Source organism: Chamaea fasciata, unplaced genomic scaffold, assembly GCF_029207755.1.
Source record: "Chamaea fasciata isolate MVZ Bird 193981 ecotype frontalis unplaced genomic scaffold, bChaFas1.0.hap1 SCAF_2, whole genome shotgun sequence".
Classification (NCBI taxonomy): domain Eukaryota; kingdom Metazoa; phylum Chordata; class Aves; order Passeriformes; family Sylviidae; genus Chamaea; species Chamaea fasciata.
The window spans coordinates 52,335,983-52,362,143 of NW_027094087.1; the positions used below are offsets into that span (position 1 = coordinate 52,335,983).

Genomic DNA, 26,161 nt, shown 5'->3' on the forward strand with positions numbered 1-26,161 from the left:
TATCAATGCTGTCACTCCTCCTGCAGAGGTGCTCTCCCTCAAACCCCACACTTTTTCTTGTGCAGAAACTAGGGCTTTCCAGCAGATTATCCATACCTATAACTACACCTGAGAGGACAGATGGTCACCTGCTGATGGGGAGGTGACCTAGTAGGTAACCACCTGACAAATAGACCTCTGCCAGGGTGACACAAGACATAAACGAGCCAACAGCTAAGGTGATACATGTGCCAGTCTGCAAAGAGCTCTATCAGCTGCATTGATGGGGAAAGGGGGGGGAACTGCATGAAGAACAAACCAAGTACTTACCACTTTCTACTAATTTCTGAATAAATAATTTTTTTTTCCTCTCGAAAAGAAAAGACTTAGCAAAAGGAATCTGTTGGGTTTTTTCCCCCCTTTCTGTACAGTCACAGTTCTGTGGGGTCCTTTGCTTCCCCCTGCTGTCACCCTGAAACGGCACAAGGTGGGCTGTGGCTCCAGCCAGCCGTGGGAGTGGGAAACTAATGAGGATGGGCTCCGCCAGCAAGAGCTCCCGCATCCCACAGCTCCCACGGTGCTGCCGTCGAGAGCTGTGAGAGCGGGAGGCCAGGAGGAATAAAAGCCACCAAGCCCCCCCTCCGTGCCTCACCGCCCCCGAGCAGAGTCCCAGGGAGCCGGGCAGAGCTCTGGGGTCCCACCGCAGAGCGCTCTCCCAGCTGGCTTCCACTGAAGACTGGATTTTGCCGTTCCTCTGCCCCATCTCCAACACGTGCAGGTGAAGGGATTTGGCACCCACAGCACTCTCAGGTAAGAGGGGTTTGCTGGGAAGCGGACAACGTGCTGGCATAAAGGCCAGTGTGGGGCTGTGTGGTTTGTTAGGAACCGCACTTGGAAGAGGACTTTGCTCTGAATATTTCAGAAAAATAAAAAGAAATCATTCCCTGTAGCAGTCCTTAAAGAAGAGCCCTTGCTCCGGAGGGGTTTGCTGGCCCATGTGTATGTCCTGTGTCCCAGGCAGTGACCCCCTGGCAGTCAGAAGCCATCAAGTGGGAACTGAGATCTTAGGAAGCCCCACCAATTCTGCCCGCCGTGTCCACCAGCGCAGAGTGGGGCACCTGTATCTGGGAGAGAGAAGAGCTCAATTTGAAAAGTCTGAACACCACAGTACAAATGTGGACATGGCTCTCGTTTGGACTGACACATGGTGGGGCCAGCCCGAAGCTGTCTTTTGGCTTTGCTGTAGGTCAGGCATGCACCAGTCAGTCAGTGCTCACCTTCTTTTGACTCCTATTACCTAAATATTTAGGGTGAGAATAATGACCAGAAAAATTGTTTAAAGCTAAAACTAGCTAAAATAACAAAGGAAACAGGCTGGAGGGTCTGAGCTACACTCACTTATCACTGCTGCTTGTAAAGGAGAAGGAACTGAGTTACAAGAGGAGGCAGTAATGTGAGACACAGCATGTGTTCTGGGTGGGCAAGTCTGGCTGCCGACCAGTGAGGGCACTCAGTGAGGAGTATTGGACAGCCTGAAAGAGGCACAGGGCTGCTGTGACTCTAGCATGGCTCACTTGCAACCTGCCACCCTGGAAAGCAGCTGTATGAAGAGGCTCCAGCCCCCTGCAAGGGGTTCAAAGACTTGTCCCCGCTGCTTGTTGGCCCTTTTAACCCAAGGGCAGGTCCCTTTCCACTGGGGAAACAAACTCAGGGAAGGGCTGATAGGAGGAGGTCCAGAAGTTGGCTTTGATCTTTAAACTTTTTTTTTCCTGGCTGGGTTTTATGTTTTTCATATCATATTTCATATGTTTTCCCAACTCACTATCAAACTGGGAGGAGGCATTGTGTATGCCACTAGTCTTTGTGCTGTGCTAATTTCAGTTTCCTACGAGTTTCAGTGACAATTTCCCTGTTTCAGCTGGGAAACAAAACAATTCTGCAGCTGCCTGGCTGCTGAATTGCACTTTAGCACCCTCATGCATTGGCACAAAAGAAAATAATTCATCCTCAACGCCGGCAGCAGCTTCCGCAGAATCACCAAAGGTGTGGGGGAAAGGGGCAACAACTTTTTATCTGGCAAATACAGTGACTTCTCTGAGGGATTTGTCAGTCCTGGAAAAGTCCAAGCCAGCGTCCGAGGGAGAACTGAAACCATTACCTGGTAGTTGTGCGTGTTGTGTCCTTGTGTGAACGCACTCTGTGCGCAGCCATCATGAAATTTCTTTATCTCACCTGTTAAAACTGCACACACAGAGTTACGGCCACTTCTGGGCTCCGTCACTAGGTGGTGACATGCTTCCAGATACCGAATCCTCCTTCAGTTTGTCTTTTTTTTTTCTTTTAGTGTAAAAGAGCAGTAAATAAAGCCAAAACATCCGTTTTACCCTCTGCTTAAGGAAATACAGCATTCCTAGCCACGATAAATTCTGCTTAAGATAATTTGACATTTAACTGATTTTTAATATGGCATTGGATTGATAAATAGTTTCTGTAGAGTTGCTGCTATAAAAGTAATTTTAGTCATAAACATTTACATAAAGATTAATATTCCTGATCTCTGTGTAATTTAGAACACCTCTGTTAGCAGCCATTGCCAGACTCAAAATGAATGCCTGTTTGTGCACCTTCTAGAAACAAACCTGCACTGAAACTCTTAATGTGTCATTTGGTTGGGAAAAGTACCGGTTTCCCTTCCTCCTTTCTGTTTTCCCTGAGCATGCAACAGTGATTATTTTTTTTCTTTGAAATGCTCAGCAGTAGTTGCAGCCCATAGGCACAGTATTTGTTCTGCTGGAGAAAGTTTGATGGCTGGTATGAGACACATGCACTCACCAGAGGTCAGGCACTCATACGAAATTTCCATTCCAGTCCATGGTTCAGTACTGATAGAGATGTCCTCTGGGATATGAAGATGAGAGCTGGAAAAGGAGAGCTAAATTCCATGAGACATCTGATGAGATCAGGCACACTGGAAACCTGGATGTGTATGTCGGTGGCTGGCTGCTACCTGCAAGGGTTACTGACCTGGTGGGATGTCTGTGAATGCCTCAGTCCCTGACCCTTGCTTGGTCACTCACCCACAGGTAAAACCCCACCCGCCTCTATTAACTGCCAGGAAACAGAATCTGCAATGCCATTGTGCAAGGAGCAAACCCCATCCCCTTTCCCACAGCTGCAGAGGGTCCTGTCTGGGCTTGGAAACAGCCTCCTCTGCTCAGCCATGACTAGTGGGCTTGGACAGACTTTGGAGGGGGGTATGGGCATGGATCAGCTGCTTGAACAAGTCTGTCTTTATCTTCCACACATGCCTGGGACCCTGTGGTCCGTAGTAGGCTCTGGGCCAAGCTGGACACAGCACTGCACAAGAAATCCCTAGGGTGGATTTCAACTTAGAACACAATGAGGCTAAGCTTAAAATACTGCTCTTTAACCATTAAAAAAATCTAGAGGCTATTTTGAGGTAGGTGCAGGAATGTGGCTTCCCTTATCCTGGCCTCCTCCACACACACCTTCCTCTGTCACACAGTTGCTGGTGGTGCCAGACTTGTGGTGACCCTGGCCAGAAGCTGAGGCTTGGAGAGAGAGAGAGAGAGAGTGTGTGTGTGTGTGTGTGTGTGTGTGTGTGTGTGAGCTTTCCACAATCCCATTGATGCGGGATGCTACTTAACTGTCTGGTGCTGTCTGAGGCCCGACCTTGGATGCCTGGCTGCTTGCTCATCCCTCACTGCCACCTTGTAAAAATTCTTCTTTACAAGGAGCTACTTTCTAATTCAGCTACTTTTCTGTCAAAGGCGTGTTGTTCTGGGCTCCCTGTGGTTTGCAGTTTTTATTCCATATTCTTCTTCAGAATCCTCCTTGACCTTAAAACTCTTTTCATCCTCTCACTTTTTTTTTTCTTTAATTCATTTTTGCTCAATAGTTAATTCTTCCTGAGGTTTGTGTAGCAAACCACACCTGTTTCCCTGCGTTTTCTCAAAACAGTTAAATACTCTTTGTTCTGCCCAAAACCCAATCAAAGTGAAGACAGAACCTTTCACAGTTTTCAGGATGACGGCATCAATACTTCTCCTCCAGCCTCCCAGAGACCCCAGAGCTCGAGCATCATCACCAGCAGGCAAGCCTGGAGCTGCTGGAAGGCATACCTGCCTCTGGGTATGCCATGCTGCTAGCTGCGTTTGTGCGTGCTTGGAGTTTTTGAGGGTAGCGAAAGCCTGCCAGCATGTGTGAGTACCCTGAGTCAAGCTACTTAGTAAGGTAAAGACAGTTCTCATAGCCATACTAATTTTTCTGTCTCCACAGGCACCCCAAAAGACTCACCACCATGGCTGCTGGCCTGGAGAAAGCCTGCCACCGGTGCATTTCTAAAATTGCCAGCAATGGTAAGGCAGTTCTGGTAGTAATTGCCTCACATATTTTAGCAGCCCTGTTGCTAAGCCAGGTGTATAAAGGAATCATGATGGTACCAAGTCCCACCTGAATCTTCCACTGAAGTTTCCTTTCCTAGACAATTTTGGGTGCTCATGGAATGTGCAATAGTAACTCTACCCTAACAGCAGCTGCCTGTAGCAGCTTTTGCAGTATTTGAAGTATAGCAACCAGCACAAAATTTCAAACAAATGCAAACACCACTGTGTACCTAAATATGGGCTGTAACAGACAGCCTAAGCAAAATAATGTGTTTGCCTCCTCTTTGAAGTGCTACCTTACACAATGTGCAGCAGAAGCATCCACAGGGAAAATCACCTTGTGAAGAGCAGCACAGCCAGCCTGGGAACAAACTCTCCTAAGAGCAATTCCTGCCTAGAAAAACTGCTGCCAGCCTGGATGATGGCACAGGGACCAAGTCTGGGGACAGAATATGGGCAGGAATATCCCCCCTTTCACCCCTTTCCAGTGAGATTTGGGACAGGTTATTCTTCCCTCTGCTTGCCTGCACCCTGGCACAAGAGCCACTGCAGGTATCCCCCATAAGCAGCCCCTTGCTGTGGCTGGGAAGCACCAGTTATCTGGACAGAGATTCTTTGCATGACAGCCTGGGCTTGCTCAGGCTCTAAAGCAACTGGTTCTTCCCACCCAGGGTGGAGGACACAGTGGGCTGTAATGAGCTGACAGCTGGTTGAACAGGCTAGTTCTTGCTCTCCGAGGAGCAACACAGCAGAAAGTTGACCTGGGCTGAGGCTCTGGAAGTTGCACAGAGGCACAGGAGAAATACACTTCAGAGGTGGGGTTTTGTAAGATCAGGGAAGCAGTGTCCTCAGCAGGAGGTTAAAATGCATGGGTTTTAATGCAGCTTACTCCTGCTGACTGCATCTTCTTTTCACTCTGAGTTGCAAGTGCCTTTTGCTTTCGCTTCTAGGCAGTAGCAATTTCTTATTCTATTCAAATACAAGAAGCAGCAAAACCCTTGACCAGTCATTGATATTGATACTTTACCCACACTGATTGCTGCATTTGCCAGTCTAGGGTGTTACCTTGGGGTCTTCTATATTCCTGCTCTTTGCTTTGCTTGAAAGGCTCTCAAAGTTCAGAATAAACTTTTATTAATGATTAAACCCCTCAACTCCTTGCTGCCTTACAACCTGGCAGAGAAAATTAGGCCAAAGGGACAGAAAGCTCAATCCAGGCCTCCCTGCAGAAACCTGGCACATGTAGGGAAGGAGGGGATATTTTCTGGCCCATTTTTTCATGCTCGTCATTGCCCTAGGGAAAAGGAGGGATGGGGAGTGATGGAAAACAAGGGGTGCAGAGCGTGTGGCACTCTCATTACACCCTGACAAGTGCCTGGGAGTGGAATTGGGATCCAGCTGGTCCCTGTGGGATGCCTCACATCCTGCAAAAAGGACATGCAGGGGGGATTTGTACCCACTGGTGAATATCACAATTTTAAAAAGTCAAAAGTGGTATTTTCTCCAGTTTTTGTTCCTAGTGTCTACAAGCAAAATGTTACCACTCCCTGTTATTAATTTACCACTGGAACTTCAATGATGACAGAAAATAATTAATCCTTCTGATTTTTTTTAATGTTTGGGATTAGTTCTGATCTCACCTAAGCTCTTCTACACCAGAAGCACCCTCTTGAGTACCTGAAAAGTTACCCATGAGTAAGGAACTCAGAAATACCATCCCAGAAAAGTATCTTCAGGTTCTTATCATGTTTAAGTTCAACATAAGTTCAGCTTTAGCTATGGATCAGCTAGTGCATCCAAAAATTATTTGATATTAATTAAAATGCAAGCCCTCATGAAGTTCAGTAATGCTTAATTTCATTTTCCTCATCATTCTGTATATATTTTTCAAAGAGCTTTTCAGCAAAACCCCACATTTTTACCTTTGGTCTCCTGGTATTTAAAGAACTCCCAAGAGCCTACCCACCTGCACCTGTGGAGCATCTTTTCATTCTTGGTGTAGCAATTTAAGTTCAGTCTTCAATTTACTGACCAAAATAAAAAAGAGGAATCCACTAGCCTGGGTATACTGCAAAGCAAACTATATGGCTCTATATGTAATGCCTAAATATTGTTTTAAAATTACTTCTGGAAATTATTCACATGGGTCCAAGTCCAGAATTTAGACCATGGCATAACTGTAGTTCAGTATCCAGAGGCATAATATAAAATTCAGGCTAGACATTCTGCAATATTGCTCAATCCCCAAAGCACCCACACCTAGGACATAAATTTTAGGTGATGCAATGCTGATATCTGTGTACCAAAGTTCTATTTTGCAGTAATCCAACCTTGCCTAAGCAAAGAGTGATGGAATACAGCAAACAGCTGGTGGCCCTGAGTTGGGATTTGATCAGCTTTCTCACACTTCCCCTGCCTCAAATGGTGGCTTTGCACTGGAACTAGAGGCCTCCATGGGACTGGCTGTTCCTTACCCTGAATCCTGCAGCTTCTGAGTATCCAGTTTGGTCAAGGGATTAAATCACACCAGGGAGGGATTCTTGCCATTCATCCCCAGAGACTAGTCCATCAATGTATCTCCTTGCTATGGCATTTAGCCGCATGAACAGAACAGTCTTTGGTTTTGGTCAAGGATATCTCATGTCTCTACTCTTTGGATCACTCACAGTTCTGGTTTTGAGTGCTCAAACCTTGCTGTTATTTTCTCATTTGGTGGTGGCTGGCCAAGCTGAACATATTTAATTCCTTTCCTTCATCTTACTTCATTCAAATCTTTTCTGCATATCCCATCTGAGATAGTGACATTTTCCTGTGACTTGAAAGCACAGAAGGACAGCCAGTATCCACAGCTATCAAAATCAAGGGCAGATTCATCCCTGGCCTGTAAAACATACAACCTTACTGGGGCTACTTCCTCAGAAAGATCTGTCAAGACTTTCTTTGCCACCACGACACCCTCACAGGCTGCATTCTTTCTTTTCTCCAAGTGTACTCCAATCAGTATTGCAGGGGATGCCTGCAGATACCGCGAAGGAATAAAACATGGATGAAAATACCTGCTCCCCATCTGCACTGCAGCCTGTTACACCACCCATGCTGCAGTGCAGCACACTGTGACACTGCTTGCTAAGCTACTGCACTACCATCTGCATCTGCCTCAGGGCATCAGCAGGCGTGGGGCCCTGCCAACTGAATTTGACCCAAATTTTTTAACACCCAGACTGCTGGGGAGTCAGGCCCCTTCAGAGCAGCATTCCCAAAGGGTGTCCAAAGGGCATACTGTGAATTTTCACAGAGTTTTGCTCCTCAGATTATTGATGCAGATAAATCCTGGGGTAACTGCAGAATTTGTTTGGAAGCTGGTAGAATCTCATGAAAAAAAAAATTAAATTCCTTTTTTATCCAGAACCTGACAAGCTACAGAACAAACAGCACTTGGGAGTGATGGTAATGTAACCAACACTTCATTTATTACTGTATTTATTATCAGAGAGCTTGTCATTCTACTGAACAGCTTGCACTACAGCTGTATTAGCATACTTCTGAGGAGAGTAGGTAGATTGAGATTTGTATTCATACATCGCTTTTGAAAATCCTGTGAAGACTCTTACCTGAAAAGAAAGAAACTTTTCTCTCTCTTCAAAGCAAATAGGGACAGCCTGAGCTGATCTGAAACTTCCAAATGCTTGAAAAACTCGTGGCAGCAAAATAAAGTCTGAGGAGCCCATGGGTGAATTTGTGTCACCTCCAATACTGCCTCCAGATCCCAAGCAAATGCCAGAGGGCAACAGGCTGTGTGTCCTGAGGCCAGGCACAACAAGGGAGTGGCAGAGGACTGGAGGAGAGCTGCAGTGCAGGGACATGGCTGTGGATGATGCAAGGGCTCAGACATCAGACAGAAGAGAGACCAGGACATACAGACCAAGTGTCAACAGTGATCTCAAGTGCATTTACTTCTGTGGGGAAATCCTGGCAAGAGGAACTCAGCCAAGCAGCAGATTTATACCAGCTGACTGTACTGCTGGGCAGGAGACACAAAACCTGCGCTCACTGATCTAATTTTTGTGACCACAAGGGATGTGCGAGATATTCAGCCAGCTGTTCTCTTCTTCCTCTGTTGTGATCCCAGGCACGAGCTCTTCCCTTCATCCATCTCCTGGCACATTAGGATCCCACAACTGGATTTCACCAGTGCCCCAGCAGGCGCTGCCCTGCTAGTGCAGAGCAGTGAGTTCTCCTGCTTGATGCCCTGGCACCAGCTTCATGGAACAGATACCCTTCCGAGACATGCTTGGAAACACTTCCCTAGTGGTGTTTTGTTTTTAGAGACTACCAGCCCTTTTTTGCTACCTGTCCCAGGAATGGCGCCAGGGGCTTCTCTGAACAGCCAGCCGGTGAGGCGACATAAAAATACCACAAGCCCCACACATGGACCCGCCTGCACAGCAGGGTCCTCTCTGCTGAGCTGTGCTACCCTGCGGCAAGTACCATTTTCTGGAGCAATTTGTCTTCGGACCAGAGCGGGGCAGCACAGCCCAGACAAACCCAGGCGAAGAATGCTGTAACCCCGCTGAGCAGCATTTCTGTGAAACCCCCACACCTTTAGGGAAAATCAGTCTCCAGTGTTGCTAGCGACACTGAGAGTGGCTCCAGAGCCCTGCCAGTTGTGTAGGCAATTGTTGAAGAGTCTCACTCTGTTAAACATGGATCTGGAAGCCTTCCCAGACTATGCATCTGCCCCTCCAATTCGAGACCTAAGAGGCTGTAGCTGAATGAGGAGATAATGAGTAAATACATTCCCAGCGACTGCTTTGGGAGCGGAACTAATGAACCATTATCTTTTTCTCTTGAGCTCCGCGTGGTCTCTACCTCCCATTTCTCCCCTCCAAAATCGGGCTGTTGGGTAGATGTCAGGCACAAGCAGACACGGACACCTGTGTGCCAGATGTGCAGCCTCACTTGCACATGAGCCCCCTGAGCCTTCTTTAGAACTTACTGCAGCGTCCCTCCCCGGGGTCACAGTGCAGAACAGGCGCTGCACAACTAACAAATGACGCGATGCCTCCTCCCGGGCTCCTGAGCACCTCCCGTGCGGCAAGGGCAGGGGCAGGAGGCACCACGAAACCACAGGCAGAGGGCTGACGTCGCTACGAGGGCTGCGCTGCAGTGACAGGGCTTGTGGCATGACCAGGCAGTCGCTGCAATGCCTGCAGACCTGAGCTGCACCCCTTTGGGCACCAGATAAATGAATTACCCAGCCTGTGGGCACTGTTTGCCTGCAAATGATGTTGGAAGCCCAACTCATTTCTAATACCATCACTTCTTAATATGAAAGAATAGTCTAGATAACTTAAGAGCAAGAGGAGCAAGCACAAAATGTGACCTGTGGGGAAAAGGGAGGCTGAGTTGTTCTAATGAGAGGCTGTCAGTTGTTGAAAGAGCTTAGTCAAGTGCAGGACAATATTCAAGCAGAGGAAGAATTTCTGTACTGTGCAGCACTCAAGAGATAGGAGTCTGAGCAAAAATGAGAGAGAGAGAGAGAGAGGGAGGGAGACTGGCCGGCAGGGAAAGGAGGAGGGGGCAGCACAAAGGAAGAGAAGTGTTTTCTTCAGCTCAAAATGCTCTCAGTCTCTCCCAGTTCATAGAGATAACAAACATGCTGCTTCTGAGAAAGATGTCTCTCAAGCGCTGAAGTGTAAGATCCTGGTTCTCTGTGGAGAAAACACAAGCAGTATGTGGGGGATGGTGTGTTCCCATGAAAAGTGCCGGCGAGTCAGGAAGCCTGGTGCATCTGCTCTGAATTTTGATGCTGCTCCTATGTTCTCTCTGTTTCTCCTTCTGTACAACAGAGGCAGTGATGATGCGGCCCTTTTTCTCTAAGGCAGTCTGAGGGTGATATTTGGGCAGTGCTGCAGAATTTCCCAGAGTGGCACTGTCCGCAGGGTGCTGGCAGTGTCCCTGCTCCTGCACGGCCAGGGGGACATCATGCACCTTGCAGAGGTTGCAGTTCCCAGGGAAAGGGCTGGTTCCAATCCAATTCCAAATACTTGCTCCAAGATCTTTTTTTGCAAGCATTCAAGGAGACATCCTACTCCTTTTCTTATCCGCGCTCTTCTCAGCCCCTCTGCAATCTATGCCCACCTGCGCCTGGGCACCTTAGGCATCCACTTGCAGCCTGAGCTGTTTCTGGAAGGGCTCTGCAGGGACACTTGCCACAGAATGTCCTCATTATATTTTACTCTCATTTGGCAGGGCAGAGTTTCACTTTAATGTAGCCAAGTGTTCGTGATTAGGCACAGAGGTGACAGCTCTTGTGAGACAAGCTGCTCACACTGTGCTTGACACTAGTGTCCCTCACCTCCCGTGAAGGTAAGCATTCATCCTCTGCAGCACCCTGCTGTGCAGGGAAAATATCAGGGCTCAGATACACCAGCAACTCTCTAGGGAGTAAGTAAGCACCTCAGGTGTACTCACCTGTAGGGACAGTCTATGCACCCCTAAGAGCATCCTTCCACACAGCTTCAGCTGACCTATTCCAATGACAAATCCCATTCCTTGCAGCACGGCTGCTGCCTTTGCGCTCATGAGCTAAGCTGGGTCGGGGAGTTAGACCAGCCAGAAACCACTCACTTCTGTGATAAAGACAGTTTATTTAGCTATCAGTGAAAACTAAGTGAAATGGCATTACAGCTGCTATTTGCTTAGCAAACAGATACGGCTCATCAGTTGCCATGGATTAGCTGATGCAAAATTACTTGTTACTGCAAAGTAGCCTGGCAGAGCCTCTGAAAAGGATGCAGGATAAGGCAGCAGTGGATGACTCCTTGCCCTTGCAATAAGACAAGCTGCAAGTAGTAGCTGCAAAAGCAGTTTGTGTCTCTCAGTGCACCCTGGGACATGTGATGGTCCCATCATGGCAAATGCTGCACCCCAGAGGTAATATTCCCACCCCATCAAGTGCACTGCATTTCTTCCTACACAACTGTGTGGATACAGAGCATCTGTAAAGAACTGGATGGAAATGCTAGCCCAAATAACACTGTCCTTCTTTTCTCTTTCACAGCATGCTTTATATTTGGGCTCCTTGCTTTCCTTGCCTTACCACTGTCCATGACTTTTATAGGTAAGTTGACTACTACTGTAAATTGAAAATAGAAACTTCCTGGCACTGTGTGGCAGGTTAACATATCTGGTGGAAGAAAGGAGCTGGAAAATTCAGAGTTTCCGACTGTTAAACCTCTGTCTTGGCACTTCAGCTTCAGACAGAATCTCAGCCCACACTCCATATCAGGGAGGAAGGAGTACTTGAATTCTAACCCTGTTTATCTTAACAACACCTCCAGTGTGTTTTACCTCTAAGCCCAGCTTTGTCTGTGGGAGGAAGCTCCGAATCTGACACATGAGAAAATTTCATTACTCAGGATCCCTCTTTATTAACTACACTGCAAAAAATGGTAGAAGCATAGTGCTGGAAGGGAAAAAGAGATGCTGTAGGCTGCTATTTCTCTACCTTTTTGAAAGCCAGACCTGGTTTTTGGCTGATCTGTGTATGTATAACCCCTCGAAGGCTGGATTTGTGAGTAGCATTTCAAGATCAAATATTTAACAAAGGAGAATCCTTTGAGCTGCAGAATTTTATATATTTTTAAACTGCGTAAGGCCCCTCTTTTCTTAAGCATCACCTTTGCCTTACCATTAACATATTTTTTTTTTCTTTAACACTTCATTGCTCCCTTTGGGCCTTTCACATCCTCCATATGGATTGTGAACCCCACTTGAGAAACATCAGTAGAGACACCAGTCCACCTCTGCTTTCAGACAGGCTTGCATGCTCACGGCATCCCTGACAGATGTCTGACTTGCCCTTGCTCAAGGAAATTCCATGGCTTCCCAAGGAGGCTGTTTCAACATTTTATTGCTCTCAAAGACAAAATATTTTTCCCCATATCCAATCTAAATCTTCCCTATGGCAAATAAAACAGATTACAGCCTGTTCTGCTCACTGTGGTCACAAAAACATATTGGTCACTGTCCTACTCAAAAGATGCTTTGAACTGTTTTGAAGGCTGCTATTATAACCCTGCTCCATCTTCTCTTTTGTTTTCCCAGAGGTCTTAAAAACCTAATTCTTTCATCCTGACCTCACAGGTCACTGTTTCTGTAGCTTGCTTTTTTTTCTTCTTTTTTTTTTCTTCTTTTTTTTTTCTTTTTTTTTTTTTCTTTTTTTTTTTTCCCTCCCTCCTTTGACCTCTGGCCAATGCAAGTATTTTTCCTTATAAAAAAGAGAAAGACGTAACACATGCTTCCAGCTGAGACCTGAGGAATGGGCAGTGCAGAGTAATTAGCTCCTCTGTTTAACATGCAGGATTTCTGTAAACACACCTCAAAATGAAACATGGTCTCTCTGCACCAACCCATTTCCTCCAATTTAGTTTATGGCACACTGTAAGTCCAGATGGTTTTTGGCAGCGCTGCTCCCTACCAGACATATCTCATTTTTTATTTACATTGACATTTCCTCCCCTGCACGCAGTGTTTGGCCCTATCAGGTTTCATCTCGTGGATTCTGAATGCCTTTTTCCAGTGTATCCAGATCACTTTGAATTCAAAGTCCTCAAGAGCCCTTGTCTTTAAGGAGCTCTTCACCATGTGCCAGGTTATTCATGAAAGCTGGTCCAAAGGAACTTTACATGCAGATGCTGAGGGCAAGCTGCATCCCACCTAGACTCGGACTGTGTGCATCCACAGCCAGGCTGGGTGCCGCGTGTTGTCCTTGCAGGCTGTTAAGGGAAATGGACGTTCCTGACAGTGAAATTCCCACACCTTCTCTTAAGTGCCTGCCTTGAGATGAGGTGACTTTTAAGGCAATTGAACACCTGGCCCATTGGCATGGACAGTTATCCAAACCCACAGCTAAAGGTTGGTGCTATTCCCTTAATCTGGGGCTTTCAAAGTACCACTGATGATGGGACTATGGTGGGATTCCGATTAGGATGTCCTAATCAGGAATTAGGCAGTTCTAATGAGGGATTAGGGACCAACAGGGAAATGGACTGAACTGTTACATCTCAACACTTCTGCTCTTATACTTATCCATGACTTAAGATTGCTACTTATCCCTTAAGAAGATTCTAGCCTTAGCTTTTCCCCAGGCTGAATATGCCTGAACTGTGAAATAGGGATGGGAAGGTATAATACAAAATGTGGCACGGCTTCCATGCATATTGACATTCTGCCTTCTGGAAATGAATCCAGGTCTGGAATCTGACCACTTATAGATATAATTTCCCAGCAATATTTCACAGTATCTTTAAGATCAGTGAGAAGTGGAAAGTCTATGGCAAAATATTAGCCTGGAGCTCTGGATATCTCCTGCATCAGATACAGAACCCTTTTTCCCCCCCACAATTTACTGACATTAAGAGATAATGTCACTGTAATATAGTGTTGTCAGGGGATATTGGTTTCCTGCAGCTCCATATCAGCAAAGGCATTTTTAGGAAAATGAAATGTCAAGGAAAATGCAGATATTTAGTTTTCAAGCAAACCCCTATGATTTTCTGATAATATTCTGTCACCATGATCTCAGAAAAAAACTTGCTGATGTGCCTCCAGTTGTTTTGGCTCTTGCTTCCTACAGAGGAAAACGGTGAGAAAAACTACTTGTTAAAACTCAGAGATGAACAACAGGCAGCCCTGGTAAGAATAACATGCTAACATTATCCACTTAAAATTTGATAATGCTATAAATCACAGTATAATTCAAGATACATGAAAAGGACTCAGCATACTTTCCAAGCTGCAGACTTGTGACATCATTTAAGCCATAGATTGTTTAGCAGCTTTTTCACTCTTACTGGCAGAGAAGATCCCTCTTTTCACTAAAAACTCCAAAGTTATAGAGATTTATTTAAATTTTTTTTAGTTCCCAGGACAGTGAAGGATTACTCTCAATAACCCATTCTTGTATGTCATCCAGAGAACCTTTATATACAGAATTCCCCAAGGGTAGCTAAATCACATTTGAAAGCTGACGACATGGGTTGTTTTTTTTTTTAAATAAGCAGTCTAAATTGTCTCCTGTTCAAATTTAACCCTATACTACTTCTCACACTTGTAACACCAAATAATTCCTCAAATCTCAAATGCTCCTGAGAATTGTCTGAAGCCTATTCTCATACTCTGTGCCTTTACATGGGAACCAGTCTTGTGCTTCAGTAGTTGTTGTTTAACACAATCTTTCCTTGCATCACAGTCCTTCAGCCAGTCCTCTGCTTTGCTGATATGCTTTCTGATGAAATGGTGCCCAAAAGAAATTACTTTGAGATAAATTCCCTGCAGCACCTAGATGCAAGTGTAAGGCCCACAGTCAGGGCTTGATTGAGGTCTGTGCTAAGTGATGACAGCTGCAGCCATCCACGAGGAGCACCTGAAAATGGCCAGGCATGTTGTGGTCTCTGCCCTCCCATTAGGAAAAAAGTCATGGAGTGGGCACCAAACAGCGGATCAGCATTGCTATACAGCAGCCTTCCTTTCCTGTGGATGTACTTCAGACATTTTCAGCTGAGAAGAATAAAGCAGCTAAAAAGAGGCCAGTGCAGTATTGATTTTCATTTGTCCTGACCCCTTATATCATGGATAATCATGAGTGGACACTTGGTAGCAATCCTTTGTGGGCCATGCCAGAGCACTGCCCCAAATGGTCCCTTAGAGAAGCTCATGTCCTGTTTGCTCACAAGTGCTCTTTCCACTTGCTAGACCCGATGTCCAAGATGACACTGCAGTGTTGTTCTGTGGTAGTCAAGAGGTAAAATGTGCAAGTACCTCTGCTTTCCCAAGCCCGCCATCTCTTTTTTTTTTTTTTTTTTTTCACTTTGGATGCTGTTCAGGCTTTGTCTGATCTTGCAAAGGTCTTTGGTTCATTAATTTGTACTTCTGTGCTGATCTGTGTTGTGGTCAGGCTCAATTGCTTTTCACTCTGAACCACAGATTGCTCCAGCTTGCAGGGAGCACTGCAGTAGAAGCAGACCTTTGATCTCTCATGGTCCATACATCCCGTCTCCAGCAGTCAAAGGAGAATATATCTGTTGCTTATGGGAAAGAAGAGCTAGCACTGCTGCTTTCCTAGTAGTTTTGGTGCTCCCAGATAAACCAAACACATTCTGTGTGAGAACTGATTGGCACATTCACTGATTTCACTGTAACAAATACCAGTGCCCATCTGTCATCTGTAGGTCCCTATTTCCTATTCAGACCTTGGTGTGTATTTTTAAAGTTACTACTGTATCACCTGCTTTGACCTACTCTTTTGCTGTCATATCTGTCTGCAGTATTCTCCCAAAACCTACAGAGTGCCGCTGTCAGTCACTCAAATCCTTCCCAAGACTAACTAATGCCATGTTATATATATGAAAGGATTCCATAATAGATTTGTCTGGGAAAGAGAATCATAGCTGCATGAGAAAAAAAAAAAAAAGGCATTTTTTTCTCCGTTTTTTCCTTCAAATTAAAATCTCAGTTAACATACTGGAAATAGAAATTGCCTAGGTTCCTCAACTGAAGTATATTCCCAGTGATCCCTGGCCAGCTGCTTTTGTGGCAAGCTATTAGATGGCCAAGAACTCTGGAAACCTTGTCAGCAGCTTCCTCATGAACATGATACAATTTGTGACAATTTCCTTGCTGCCCACTCCTGTAAATCTGGGAGTCGGAGCAGGTCTCAGTGTTACATAGTGGCAAAATGGACAAAAACATTACAGCTTTGTAATAAGAATGAAAGAGGAGAGAGTCCGAATCCATCTAAGCACAGCCTTTTTCATTTATACAAAGGTTGGAAATAAATACTTAGTATAGAAGAGTCTACTGGACTCTACAGCCCTTACACACAGGGCTGTAAGTCACAGTACTGCAGACCATGAAACACTGTTCTGTGTCCTGTGACAAAAGTCAGACCTGTAGCAAGCAACCACAATCCAGAACACCTGTACTATGCCATGCAAAGAGTGCAGGAGAGGTTCAGGACATCAGCAATATTCTGGACCAGCAACAGCATGGATTTGGTGGGCAAATTGACAAGCTAAAGAGGATTACAGCCACAGAAAAGAAAAACCAAGCAAAATGCCAACCCCCCCAAAACAACAAAAAACCCCACCAAACCAAAGCCCACTGGTACTTCTTTCCTAATTCCTCCTAGTCAGTGTAGTTCTGAAAATGGAGGTAGGACATCCCACCTGAGAGATGTTTAGCACTAAGGCCAGCACATTCCTTCTGGTATCCTGCAACTAGGTAACTCTAATTATTCAGAGAAAAGTCAGAATATCTCCTTGAAAACTATTTATATAGCAAGAAGAAAACAGAAAATCCTTTCTACCCTGTGTAACTGATCAGTCAAAGCCCTGAAACTTGGGATCAACACCAATAAAATTACAGTGTAATGAACTGTTTAAAATTTCTGAAGATGCCATTGGGTAAGAGACTTGGGTGGGAGATTCACCCCAGCTAACTTCTTATAGGTATCTACAACTGGCTGTCTGGATTCCTTGTATAGCCGTGGAGAGACAGAAGTGCTTTCAGGGACCAATTCACCTGACCCATTTCAAATGCCAATCTTAGGGTAAATGAATTGAATTTTACAAGAGCCCATTTCTCCCTATTGACTACAGAGTGTAGAAAATTAGTTCACATATGGCTGCCTGCATTGCAGACATCTATATTGGGACAGATGCGTTTCACTGCCACAGACCTGTACCACACGCTTCAGTCTCTATTGCCAACAACATCCTCACACAGCCATACACTCTCTTCCTGAAAACTTACCCAGCTTTCCCTTTCTTGCAGTAGATTTGAGGGTTGCCAGGGTCCCCAGCTCCATAACAACCAATTCTTTTATCCTCTAGTAACCCAAACAGCTTGGAAACTTGAGTTTCTACAGCTCCCGATCAGCTGCCTGGAAAGCAAAAACGGTTCCAGGTGCTCCCATGGGTATTGGCTCCCAAGCTTCCAGGCATCTGACTCAGGAACATGCCACACTCATAGGAACTAATGAGCAGGAAAATCCTGGGGAAGCTTATCAGAATTCCTTCTTTTCATAGTTTTGATTTTCAGTGAATTTTCTACCACTGATGAAAATTTCCTGTCCAGCTTAGTCAGTGGTTCATTTAACAAAGAGCCGTGGCTGAAGTTAATGACCTCTATATATGACTCCAATCAGTAATTCCAGAAAATAATAATGTTATGTTTGCCTTTGCTCTCTCTCTTCTTTCTTCTGCCTTTTGCTTGTTCATGGCCCTTACTCCTGTAGTGGGAGGTGCAAAGCCTTTTTAATTCAGCCCCCATTTCAACAGATACAGGATACAAGTCTTGGGTGTAAGCACTACACTTCACTTACAGCATCTATAGTTTTCACTGTACAGCTTATTGCAATATCTGGTCACTTGAGATAACAAACATTCATTTTTGCCATTCAGGAATGAAGTTTTTGGAAGACTGCCCAGTTCAGCCACTGATTCCCTTATATCTGTTGGTGGGTGGTGTGATTGGCAGCTTAAAGGTAATGTGCCTTCTGTATGTGAAAAATATTTTGTGTGACTCGACTTTGACTTGCTAGTTAAGACATAATGAGAGCTGCAGCCACATGCACCCAGTACTGGAGAGCTACCAGGATTGGACTGTGCTTGTTCCAGCACCAAAAGCACCGAAAGGTGCTCAGCATTGTCCCACACGTTGTGGTGTGACTTTCTCCTGCATCACAGCATCTGTGCTAGAATCTCTACTAAGGGAAACGACTACTTAACAGGATGCCTGTGATAAACGGGGTCCTTTTCCCACAAGCAATCCTCCAAGCATGTCAAATCTTTCTCTGTCACTTTCATATAGACAGGACAAGAAGTTAAGTTACTCTCCTTGCTGGGGAATACTACAAAACCATTTGTGTTTGTACATAGTCCTTCACAAGTTCAATTTACTCCCACTCTGACCTGGCCAGAAGTATATGACTGCAGCAGAATCACTTCCTTCCAAAGTAAATATATCCCTGCAACACAGCAGGTGTTATTAATCTAGATGCAGCATTTTCTAACCACAACTACCTGTCTTCTAGTGGACTGTGCTCACTTATATCTTCGCTGAGACACCATCTGGCAGTTTGACAAGTAGAGACACCCTCATACCTGTGATAAACCCTGGCCACTATAAAGCTATAACTCTGCATTGACTCTAAAGGGTCCACCCTGTTCTGACAGTCCCTTTGCAGACAGTGTTAACTGGCTGCTGGGGAGCACGAAGAGCCTTGCCACAACATTTCTAGTCTGTTTTCTTTGCCAGGACTGAAAGAAAGGGGAAAGAATACTCCTCTGCAGGTCTCTGCATTCACTGCACTCTTTCACAGTGGTAACCCAGCCAAACCACAGTACATCACTGGGATATGAATCATGCCCTCCAAGGACCTTTGGTCAGTAAATAAGAAAATGGAGAAAAAAAAGAGAAAGTGCTTCATCCTGTTACAAGGAAATTGCTATGTTGTGACTTCTACTGGCAATGTTTAGTCATTCGATCACACCAGTGGACTTATCTGTATAATCAAAGGTTAAGTTAATAATAGTTATAAAAGATTAGAGCAGAACTGAAAGGAATTTTTGAGGCTAGGGGATTGAAGCTTTCATAAAAAATGTTGACTGGTTCTTAGCTATTTCTGGTTTAAAGTGAGTTTTTCTCACTATAAATAAGGTGGCAAATAGATCAGTTAAAATTCATGCTGATGTCAAATAATGGTTTGAATTTTGCTTCAGTTGACAGCAGGACTGCTTATTTTGCAGTTTGGCAATGCATTTGGTCAGAACTTGATTAGCTTTACTCACGTGTCATCTCAGCGCCTGGTCTGCCACCAAATTCAAGTCTCTTGCCTATCTGAACTCTGCCCTCTGTTCTGTTCACTGGACTGCACTGACTACATTGAGCAGAGCACTCGCTTGAGCTCTGAAAGTTAAAAGGTCCGAGAATGGGTGCAGGATGAAGTCTGAACAGATGCTGTCCTGGGATGGACATCATCTAATGGCAAGTCATTCTGGCACAGAGCTCTGCAGTCTGTAGGCTCCTCATCTATTTCTTTACCACCTCCAGTCTTTTAAAATGCAATGGTAACTGTTCACTGTAACTGAACCATTCTAGAGCACCCAGAAAGGCCTGTTGAATTCATGCCATGCTGCTCCATAAATGTATATTCAGCAGCTAGTAACAATGTGAGCGACTGCCAGCAATTTCTTCAATCACGCTTGGCAAGGCAATATCCATAAGAATTAAATGCACTTTCCGTGAACTACTTAGATGCAGTTGAGATTCATAAATCTACCTGGAAGGTTTCTCTGACTGCCTCAAACCCAATACTCATCTGTCCTTTAATCCCATTCTAACTGCTGAGCTTCATAGAACCTGAGTGCTGAGCTGAATGCTAAATGGACTGCAGCAGGCTTCACGTCCAGCCACAGGCACCCCCATGCAAAAACCTCAGAGCCACTGGCCAGGCAGGTTTATCCCTCCTGTGTCTCACAAGTCTGTGTAAAATAAATGTTCCTATGAGAAGATGATAGTTTGAGGAAGCCTGTCACTTTGAGTGTTCAGCTGGATGTGAGACATCAGTGGAAACACCATTTTTTGTGCCGTGTTGGTGCTGGGACTTTAAACTGTGTTTCTCAAAAACTGGTACCAACATCTGGGCTGGAAAACCAGTTGTTTTTGTGAAGAAATATTTAATCATCTGTATATAATCAAACAGTTTTACAGGGAAGAGTAAGAATAAGAGAAAACTCTGGATTCTCTTGCTAAGCTTTTCCTATTGAAAATGGGGCACATGGAATAAAACCAAAATATATACCTCAACAGGTTTTCCTCGGCCAGTGTTCTGGGGAAAGAAGAGTGTAAAATGAGGGGTGCTCTTCTCTTTCATTTCAAGCAGATAAAGGAGCACAGATTATAACTCTGTGAAAGAGAACATGACCAAGACCCCCAGTGAATCTACCTTTGTTCTTTGTATTGCCAAGACTAAATGAGAAATCCAGGCATCAGTGATGAGTCCCACTGCATTTCCTTGTATACCAGACCTTCCTAACCACCTGGCATCATGGTAATCCACATATTTCTCTGCTAGTTTTGACTGAAGGCAGGAACAAGGCAATCTGAGAAAATGGCACTTAATTGAAGAAAATTTGACAACAGTACATTGCAAGTATCTAAAGCAATTTCTTTGAGGTTTAAGTCATAGTCTATATGCTTCATCATTTGATATAAGCTGATTCAACTTTATAACCATGGAAAAATAGAGTTAGAAGAGAAAAATCTACCCACTACAAGGCAGGAACTACACTACTTAAGTAATTTAGCAGTTACTCTAATCGGTTCTTAAAAGTCTCCAGCGTGGGAGCTGCTGCATTCTCCCTCCACAATCTGTTCTCATGCCTTTCCATCAATAATTCTTTTCCAATGTATGCCCCCCACTGCTGAGTAACCTCCAAGGAAAAATGCATTATTGTCCTGCAGTACCTGCCTCATTTGTGGCTCCTTAGCTTTCTCTTACACTATTTTCCCGCACCCAATTTTATTTGACTCAAAGACTGGCAGTGACCAGAAGGTGTTCAGACTCTCTGTAGCCACTTTACCTATTCCCTTTTCTCCCCCAATGTCTCCAGGTGACTCTCCTGCTGTACGACTCAACCAGGATGAGGCAGCTGCTTTCCAAGTCTGTTGTGATTGATGATGATGATGACGACGAGTATCCCTGGAGGCAGAATGCTCACAAGTACTACATCCATCTAACCCTCAGCCTTTTCCTCTTTCTCTGGTTCATTCTTGGGAACTATTGGGTTTTTTCTGTGTATCTGCCAAATTTCATCCCACCTTTTCATCAGCCTCAGGATTACTGTGACAAAACCCTGTACATTTTTGCTGTTGGTGTTCTCATTATTAGCCATACTGTTCTGTTTCTCCTTATCTTCTGTAGCTGCTGCATATACTGTTTTTCCAGGCAAAGATTCTCTTCTGAGGAAGACTAAAGGCTACATAAATAAATCTCCAGATGTTTGGGAAAGCGTGTACAACAAAGGACAGGCAATAATTCACCCTTGTGTACATCTTTGTTGTACGATATATATGTGTGATTGCAGTCAACTTCAAGAGGAAATTATAAAATACAGTGCCATCTGGAAATAGCTATGCTGGAACACAGCATAGTCTACGCAAAAATGCTGCTGCAGGTGCCAGGGTGTACTCCTGCTAACTTCTACATCCCTTTTTTAACTCTGGATGTTTTATCAGGAGCGAGCTCTTGAAGATGGCAAACTCCTCTAAAACCAGGTCCCCCGTACGTTGTATATAGCACAGTAGATCTTTGCCTATAAAAGTAGCCATGTTGTCCTCTTCACTGAGATCTGAACATCTCCCCACAGTCTTGCTGAGGTTTGTCACTGTCCCTGCATTATAGATGAGGGAGCTGAGACAAAGGGTTGTATTCAGGCCACTTTGCATAGCACATGGACTCTGACAGTAACTGAGATGCTCACTAGAGAGCTATTCAGGCCACGGTCAGACTGGCCTGCAAGTAGCTGTGATAGCAATACCAGCATGTATAAAAGGCAGCCTGAACATGGCCCTCAGGTCTCTTCTGAACTTGGACTAGGGGGCATCTATATCAAACTTTGTGGTTAAACTAGACAGTATGACTACATCCATATATATATCCAATACATCCAAACTGAGCCAAGCCTGCTTTGCAAGTCTTTGGCAGAAGAAGGAACTGAGCTATTGAGCATCAGGTCAGTGCTTCAACCAGGGCTCAGCATTCACCCGTCAGGGGATACACTTTTTCTACAGCAGTAATTCATCAGTACCACAATAACACAAAGACAACTGTCAAACCATTGTGACCAAGTTCATAGAAAAACTGATGATGTTACCTTGGCATTTTGAATATAAGCCACAACAACAAGACATGGGTGGGGATGTGAGAATTTCAGGCAGATGTGTTCACTGCAGCAGTTCTCTGGTTGTGGTGTGAGTGTACATTTGATTTGTTAACTTTGGTGCTGTACATATGGAAATCTGTACTTAATGGACAGATGTAATGCAAACAGCTTTTTAGTCAGCAGCAGCAGCATTAAAAGCACCAGCATGCACAGAGACAATTTTTTTGTGACATGTAATGGAACAACCCCAGAAGTGGTCCTGGTAGATTGTTTTTTCATGTGCTGACAAAAACAGTGTGAAAGTGCTCTTTCTGCTTTTGCTCTTATGCACTTACGTTAATGTGGTCAAAATGGAGGGGCTGCCCTCTAGATGAGGCCCAAGGCACAGGAAAAAGATGTGTGTTTTGTGTATTTTGTCTGTTAAAACTCACACAGCTAAAATCTGTGCTTTAGAGAAAGTCAAAAGGGTTATAAAATGTCTGGGAAAGGGTGAGATGTGTAAAAGAGCTCAACAATATGCCACAGCTGAACAGGATCTGCTCAACCATCCTTCCTGAGACTAAGGCTGAAAGCAATGTAACATCTGTGGGAACCACCTCTCTTCAAACACAAACATTTATCTCACCAGCTATTGTATAGATAAGTAAGCATTTGGTTTACAAAGATTTTTAATCGGGCCCTAGATTCAAGAATGGTACACTGACACTGCCCTCATGTCAGATTGTTTCATCTTTATCCTACTTCTTTCTAAGATTAGTTCTCTGGAAATAAACCATTCTCCTGCTCTGCAGCATCCATTCAGGAGAGGTCACAGCCAGGCTGCCCCATTCAGAAATCCGTGGAAGAAGTATTACCAATACTGCTGGCTGACTTAGGCCATGCACAGTTGTATGCAGGGAAATGTGACCAATGGAAATCTTTCCTTTTATTTGTGGGCCTCAGATTAGATCTGGGAAAAATCACTGGCTCTTTCCCAAAGAGCTGCTCCACCACATGCTCTCCATTGCCCCTCACTTTTCTGAAACAAAACTGCTGCCAGTGGTGAAATGCTAGAATTCCTCTTTCCCACTACAAACACTACAATGGCTCACCACTTGGGCTTCTGGATTTCAGGGTTCAGTTTTGAACTGATCTACAGGATTTTACCTTCAGTGGAGAGCATCTTTTATTTGTTAAGAACCCAAAATGTTTAAGAAATTGCCTATGAGAAGGCATAACTCCATCCATCACTCAAACGTGATGTTTATCATTACACGGGAACTTTACCCAGAAGCTTGGAACAGGCATAAAACTCAGTTGAAAATTATACTCCACTGATAATGCAAAAGAAATTTAACAAGAAAGTAGCTCCACCCACGGGGCTCCAGTACAAACTTCCCTGTTCTTGCAAAATGCTCCTAGAATCATTCTTAATCACCAGGAATTAAGGACTAATACTCCTGATTTAAGTCTGAATTGATTCCAGTGACCTCACAGCAAGTGATGATGTCCTCCTATCAGAGGAAATAAGAGGAGATTTTAGTTCAGCCCAGAGGAGAAGAGATGTAAAGTGACATTGCCTTGTGTTTGCTGTGTGCTTTTGTGAGCATGGTTACAGCAGCTCAGCAGATGTGCAATGATTTGCCAAACCTCAGCCACACAACAGTAAACCTGAGGCCTATGCCTCATTCACAGGAGGCTAAGACTGACTGATTCTCTACAGTCTGACATGGAGGATTAATTCTTCAGATATGAGAACCCAGTGCATCCACTGACATCTTGGGAAAGTGCTGCCTAGTCACTGTGTTAGTGTTCAGTATCTGGTTGGTACAAACACAAAATTAGAGAGGTGGAATTAATGAGGCAAAAGACATCTGTGAAATATTCTGAAGTTATACAAAGTAAGCAAAACACTCTGCTACAACCAAGAGAAAAAAATTCTGCATTGATAGTATTTACCTTTACCTTGTGTACATCAATATGCTATGGCACATACAAGTGAGAACATCAACACCTCCAAAACTGTTGGAGCCATCAATTCTGTGCCCAAAGGGATCTAAGCATGCCTTCTGCACTTTCAGCAGACTGGAATCCTGTAGGACTGGAGCAGGGACACCTGGTCTATGTGATTAGACACACCTGAGTTACAGTGACTCTTCTGACCCACCAGCAGCTGCATAGTTTCTCTCAAGTTGACCCAGTGACTAAATGAAGCACTCAAACCTAAATGAAAGTAGTTTACTGAAGATACTTTATCTCACTTAGGGGCAAGCTATGAACATGTGCATGGGCCACAGCACCTTAACTTGAAAGCAGCATCATTTTGAACTGGCACAAACTAATGGTGTCCCAGACAAATGCTTAATCCTTGCAGAAGTAGTCGTGGCTCCTCAGCAAACAGCTGTGGGGGAATTAAGTCATTACAGCCCAAACGCCAAGCAGCTGAAAATACACTCTACAACTTAAAATGTTTAATTTGAATTTTGCCACTAGACTAAAATTACAAATTGAAAATGTTCATTTTCTTCCCACAGTAATACAAATGTCTATGGAAAAACTGAACAAAATACACCCTTAAGCTAATTATTATGCACTCAATGTTGTCTACAATGCAGGAAACCAGCTCTGTTTCAGTTAAATCATCTCCCCTTCTTGAGAAGGAAAGGTCTATTTCCAGTATTTAAAGGAAAAAAATTACATTATTACAATGGATTACACAGCCTGCTCACTGCTACTACAGAAAGTGAGTACTACAGAAATCTAATAATATGAAGACCCAAAGCCAATTCTGTACGCACACACTGACTCTATACACATACATAAAAGTGCACTGTCAGGAGCCATGAAATAAGTTACACTTATTACAGTTTCTTGCCCACAGTATATTTGTCCTCCCACTACTCCACCTTCTTTAGCAATAGGCATAAGATTCCAAAGCTCTAGAGAGTAGCTTTCCACAGCTATTTTAGAAGCAGGAGACAGACAAGCAATCCTTCACTCCAGATTTTGAACACAGACAGCTCCTACCTGCTGGCCCAAAGAAGAGAGAAAAGAAGAGCATCAGACATATCACAGACCTCATCTTCTCAGGACTGGAAACCAGAACGTTGTGCTGTCAGAGAAGATGATTTCTCTCACAGAGCACTTGCTCTGAGCTTTATGAGGTCCCAAGACATCAGACTTTAAAACTACAAGGTAACTGTGCAGAAAAAAAAAATAACCTAGAATAGCTTCTGCTTCTTTATGCCAAGAGCTGTTTCAAATGTCCCAGATCCTGAAATAGGAACAGTTGGTGTAAAAGATCCTAAATGCTTTGACTTTACAAGTAAAGGGCTACAAAGATTTAACTGATGATAACTCATATATATTGTACAACATTTTAAACAAGACCAGTTTCTGTAAGTTATCTTGAATCTTTTCTCAGATAATTAATTTTCTCCAAATTCTAGTTTATAGGGACTTTATATCACAACAAGGAGCCTTGTATGTTCTACATATAACATAGAAAAGATTGTTACATCAGGACTGCAATTTTAAACTGTTGTTTGTTGGCATAGGTTTCTTCAGCTTTCTGTTCACTGCTGGAGTAGATGCAAGTCCCACAGGTATTAGCCATAGGAGGAAACAGAAAATGTTTTTAGAACGCACAGTACTTGAGGGAAAATAAAAAGGCTGGCAAGTGCCATCTGATATTGTATAGTACAAGGAAATTGCTGAAAAGAACAGTGTCGTATTGCAAGGTTTCTGAACAAATTGTATGAATTCTGAGAAATCATGTGTATGTGTTTGTAACACTGAATTTCTACCAAATGTCCCATTTGAATAAAAATGAGTGTAAGTGCATAA

At 44.2% G+C, this 26,161-nt stretch overlaps 1 protein-coding gene across 1 annotated transcript; it reads left to right on the forward strand.

Annotated features, from left to right (window-relative positions):
• The first annotated feature begins 517 nt into the window (after positions 1-517).
• On the forward strand, positions 518-26,161 carry TMEM272 (transmembrane protein 272). The gene is made up of 5 exons (XM_066176108.1): positions 518-789; positions 4,279-4,358; positions 11,449-11,508; positions 17,852-17,934; positions 21,065-26,161. Exons 2-5 carry the CDS (start codon positions 4,301-4,303, stop codon positions 21,425-21,427), a joined length of 564 nt encoding a protein of 187 aa, XP_066032205.1. The 5' UTR covers positions 518-789; positions 4,279-4,300; the 3' UTR covers positions 21,428-26,161.